Genomic DNA, 5,239 nt, shown 5'->3' on the forward strand with positions numbered 1-5,239 from the left:
ATTTTCGCATTGGACCGGGAAGCAAACAGGTCCACAATCGGAGACCCAAACCTCCGTCGCAAAACCCTGAACATCCGGTGCGTCAGGGACAAGGAACCCATGGACGGAAAGACCCTGCTCAGGCAATCCGCAACCACGTTCTCCTGACCCGGAAGGTAAATCGCCGACAGCGACTTCTGGTGCAACTCCCCCCCAAGAACAAATCTTGTAACTGAGGGAACTGAGTGAAGGAACCCGGCAGCACCCCTGATGATTGAGATACGCCATGACCACCTGATTGTCCGTCCGGACCTGAACATGACGATCCAAGAGAAGGTCCGAAAAGGCCAACAGACCCAACTGGACAGCCTTCAGCTCTCTGTAATTTGATGAACAAGACCTCACAACCGGATCCCAAAGACCCTGAGCCGAAGAGTCCCCCAGAGTAGCACCCCATCCCAAAAGGCTGACATCTGTAGTGAGGACCCGAGAAGGAATCACTAGAAAAGGACAACCCCGGGAGAGATGAACCACGTCCAACCACCGTTCCAGGGCCACCCGAACCCCCACCGACACAGGAATCAGACGATCGAGATCCTGAGAACAGGGGTCCCAATGCAGCAAAATGTGGGAAACCACGGGATACATGTGAAGGCGAGTCCAAAGAACCACAGATAGGGAAGCGGACATGAGACCCTGAACCCTCAACCAAAGTCTCGCAGGCTGGGAAGGACTTGACAGCAGGGAACGAACAGCAGACAGCAGGGTTTCCATCCGAGCAGGTGGCAGGAACACCGACCCCAACAGAGTCCTGAAACGAGCCCCTATGAAAGTTGGATCCTGCGAAGGAACCAGGGACGACTTCCCCACATTCACCAGGAAGCCGTGCTGTTCCAGGACCAGGCAAACCCTCCGGACATGGACCACCGCCTTAGAAAGAGAAGAAGCAGAAATCAATAAATCGTCCAGGTAGGGAAACACCTAAATGCCCTCCCCATGCAAATGACCAACAACAGGAGCCAGAACCTTCGTAAAAACCCTGGGAGCAGAGCAGAGACCAAAAGGCAATACCTGAAATTGGAAGTGCTGACCCAGGACACAGAACCGCAGAAAGCGCTGACTGGCGGGGTGCACAGGTACATGGAGGTAGGCGTCCTGCAGATCGATTGATGCCAGAAAGTCTCCCCGAGAAATCAGAGGGAGGATCAACTTCAGAGACACCATCTTGAAAGTCTGAGGAGGAACGAACCCATTCAGCCACTTTAGGTCCAGGACAGGCCGCAGATCCCCCGTGCGCTTGGACACAAGGAACAGGATGGAGTACAACCCCAACCCCCTCTGAGCCTCCGGAACCGGGACCACAGCACCTTTTGCCAGAAGAGAATCTATACCGGCCAAAAGCGCCGCCTTCTTGAGAGCCAACCTGGGGCAAGGAGTGGATCTGAAATAGTCTGGAGGAACCTGGCTGAAGCCAAGGTGAAAACCCTCGGAAACCACCCGAAGGACCCATTGATCTGACACAGTCACCTTCCAGGATGCCAGGAAGAATCGAAGCCGACCCCCAACCGGACCCTTCCCCAGGGACACAGAGTCATGACTTGGAGGGAGCAGAAGCGGAGGACTGAACATTGGAGAACCGGGACTTATCAGTGGAAGGGGCACCCCGGCCATGCCCCCTACCACGAAAGGGCTGGTGAACACGGCCCCTACGAGAAGGTCCAAAGGCACGGGTAGCACCAAAAGAACGGAAACGACCAGCCCGATCCGGAGCCAGCAGTTTCCTATCCTCCGCCGTCTTCTTCACCATATCCTCCAAAGGAGGACCCAAAAGCTTGACACCAGTAAACGGAATCTTCATAAGTAAAGATTTCTGGGCAGCATCAGCCTTCCAAGAGCGCAGCCACAACTGGCGCCGAGCCGCCACAGAAGAACCAGCTGCAGAAGCCGCCGCACCCAAGGCATCAAAAGAGACGTCCGAAAGGAGACGAACCTGTTGTTCCATCATGGCCAACGTAGAGGAGACATCCTCGCCCTGGCCCAACAGTTCAGCCAAGGACTGAAAATCCTTCAGTAAGGACTGAATGGTATAAGATGAATAAGTGGCAGCCCGGATGGAAAAATTTGCAGCAGAAAAGGTGCGCTTCACCGCCCCATCTACCTTCCGATCCACAGGATCCGCCGGGGATGAATCCTCAGAGACCACAGACCCCTGAGAGGACATAGCCGCCATCAACGAATCAACCTTCACCGAGGAAGGATACTTGGAAGAAAAATCCTGTAAAGGGTAACGTTTCGCCAAGTATCTTGGAAAAGCCCCTTTACCAACATCCTTCCACTCAGTCTCCAACACCTTCACCACAGAAGAATGCAGCGGAAGATTATCAGGATCTGGACGCTGATATTGCGCAAAAAAATCATCCTTCATCGGAGCCACCGAATCAGGAAACAGCAAGTTGGTGCGAATGTGCCCCAGGACGTCTTTAAGATCAGCACCCTGCACAAAGCGACCTCGAACCTCCACATCCTCCTCAGCGTCAGAACCAACTTGGGAGTCAGGATCCGACCTGAGTTTCTTAGAAGGAGGCGCAGTCAACTTGCCACGCAATGCAGTAGCCACAGCGGAATCAATCATCTGTTGGAGTACAGATAATGAAGGCAAAGCCTCCTGAGACCCAGAAGCGACAGCCCCAAGGTCAGGAGCAACAGAGTCATCAGCAACTTCCATCACAACACCAAACGTAATGCAGCAAGGCGAGAATCAACCAGCAGCAACATCAACAAGGAACAGCCCCTTAAATGGCCACCAGGTGCAATGAATCAAATAAAATAAAAATTCAACACAGGACAAACCCCCAGCACGTAAAGAAAAAAGAGCCGGAAGCCTGCGCCCCTCAATGCACCAAAAACGCCACCGAGACCTCCCCAGCAACCACCGAGGAAATCCACAAACCAGCGCCAAACCAAGTAAGCAAACATCGCATCTAGAAGGAAGTGCGAACCCTAAGAGAGCGCCGACCGCAGAAGTCCACTGAAGCAGGACGCGCGGTCGGCAGACACCAAAAACGCGCCTCTGAAGTCCACTAAAGCGGGACATAGAGGCGTAGTAACAGAAGGAGGCGGGACACAAAACAACCAGACCGCCGCCACGCCGGTTTCGCTAAAGCTGAAACCGAAGAGGCCCGCTGCATAGGGGGACATAAGCAGTTCAAAGAATCACAAAATTAAACAGAAGTCCCCCCAGCCAAACGATCACGGGGGCCCCAGAGTCCGCTAAAGCAGGACCGCCACCCCACACTTACCTGACCAGCAGGAATACAGCACTCGGGGCAGTGCAGAAACAAATAAACAGGTCGTTCAGGTGCTTTCTGTATCCCTTTATGGGATTGGCTGTCATAGATGGGGCCATATTGGAGGGAGAGGGAGACTAGAATGTAAATTTATACTTGGAGTTTCTGTGGGAGCCGAAGGCTCATTAGTTAATACTGTGGCGAGGAAGACGGACGAGGAGGTAATTCAAGGTTTCTCGAACTGCTTTAAGTTAAAATGCAAATAATAGAAGGTGCAGCCTACTCTAGTCATTGTTGTGCTGCGCGGGGCCAACCCTGGGCCGCACCCAGCATTGAGGTTAAGTTGCATTACATCTGGGTCTGTGTATGGTGACTGGGTGGTTCATTACAGTCTTATAAAATAAAAAGAGTAATAAAGACTTAATTTACTCCATATTTTGAGACTAACTTCAGAAAATAGTCTGTATCAATGCTGCTTAGTAAATAGAGGTTTAAAACATGCCCATTTCAACATGGCCTCTTTGTCTAACGTAACGCAGAGGCTATTCCTTTCTGTACTTGCTTGTACACTGTTTTATGTGTCAGTGTAATACTGTCTCTTTCCACTGGTATGTGTGCAGTACCGCTGTAGAGTGATATCAGCGTGCCTCAGCTGTCTCAGCAGCGCAGTATATTTGACCCTTGGCCGCACCGATTAAATTGCCTATATAGGCAACCCTCCCCACCTTTGCAGAACCTAGCATGCAATAGGAATAAGTAAATCACACAACAACATTTTGTTGGAAAAAGTTTGCTGCAGGTTTATTCCATACAAAAGTATGCCAATGTGGTGGGTTAACCTACGGGTGATCCAAGGGCAGGCAGCTCTGATTGACCTATGCTGCCCTGCCCGACCGAACAGCCAAATTGCACCCTGGACAATACAATCGGTGTTACCAGTTAAGAGGGGATTCTGCCATTTACTACAGTGAACCACTGGTCCACCACTTTACTCACGGCCTTTCTAGGGCGGAGCGCTGCAAGGCAAGCCCCCGGTTGCTCAGGCTTCCAACTGCCCGAAAGACTAGCGGGGCGCCGACAATTCTTTCTCCAGGGTCCTGCCGTAAAGACTCCTGGGGTTTGGCATCGGCACCCCTATTGTGCTCCTGAAGAGGTACCCTTCCGTACCCTTCCACCTCCGGATCGCCCTGTAACTCCGCCTGCAACACAAATGAAAAAACATTAAACAGTCCCACCTAGCCGTGCTAACCAGCCGAAACGCCAGGTATGTGGTAGGGTGGGAGACGGCGTGTCCAGCGCCAAAGAGGGCACCAGATCGGCGCGGTCAGGTATAAATACCTCGCCCCTACCCTCTGCACGCTGGAAGGGTCACGGCCGGCGCAACGGGCTGGGGGACTCCTCCATGGGGTCTTCTCAACTAGAAGGGTGGCGGGGTGCCTAAGTGGCACTAAGATGGCCGCTCTTTTAGGTGGCCAACTGCATGAGCCGCGGGCAGCCTCATAGTGCCTATATAGGCAACCCTCCCCACCTTTGCAGAACCTTGCATGCAATAGGAATCAATAAATCACACACCACAATTTTGTTGGGAAATGTTTGCTGCAGGTTTATTCCATACAAAATTATGCCAACGTGGTGGGTTAACTTATGGGTGATCCAAGGGCAGGCAGCGGTGACTGACCTACGCTGCACTGCCTGCCTAAAGAGCCAAATTGCACTGTGGGCAATCCAATTAGTGCTACCAGTTATGAGTTGATTCCCCCCTTGACTACAGTGAGCCACTGGTCCACCACTTTACTCACGCCCTTTTAGGGCAGAGCATTGCAAGGCAAGCCCCCGGTTGCTCAGGCTTCCAACCACCCGAAGGACTAGTGGGGAGCCGACGATAAATTCTCCAGGGTCCTGCCATAAAGATTACTGGGGTTTGGAACAGGCACCCCTGTTAATGTGCTCCTGAAGTGGTTTCCTTCTGTACC

The 5,239-nt window shown here is 52.5% G+C and overlaps 1 protein-coding gene across 1 annotated transcript; it reads right to left on the minus strand.

Annotated features, from left to right (window-relative positions):
- Nucleotides 1-1,570: 1,570 nt before the first annotated feature.
- On the minus strand, nucleotides 1,571-2,704 carry LOC146809220 (lamina-associated polypeptide 2, isoforms alpha/zeta-like). The gene has a single exon (XM_085614844.1). It carries the CDS (start codon nucleotides 2,702-2,704, stop codon nucleotides 1,571-1,573), a length of 1,134 nt encoding a protein of 377 aa, XP_085470970.1.
- Between the last annotated feature and the right edge of the window lie 2,535 nt (nucleotides 2,705-5,239).

The sequence above is a fragment of the Triturus cristatus genome, chromosome 7 (genome assembly GCF_964204655.1).
Source record: "Triturus cristatus chromosome 7, aTriCri1.1, whole genome shotgun sequence".
Classification (NCBI taxonomy): Eukaryota; Metazoa; Chordata; class Amphibia; order Caudata; family Salamandridae; genus Triturus; species Triturus cristatus.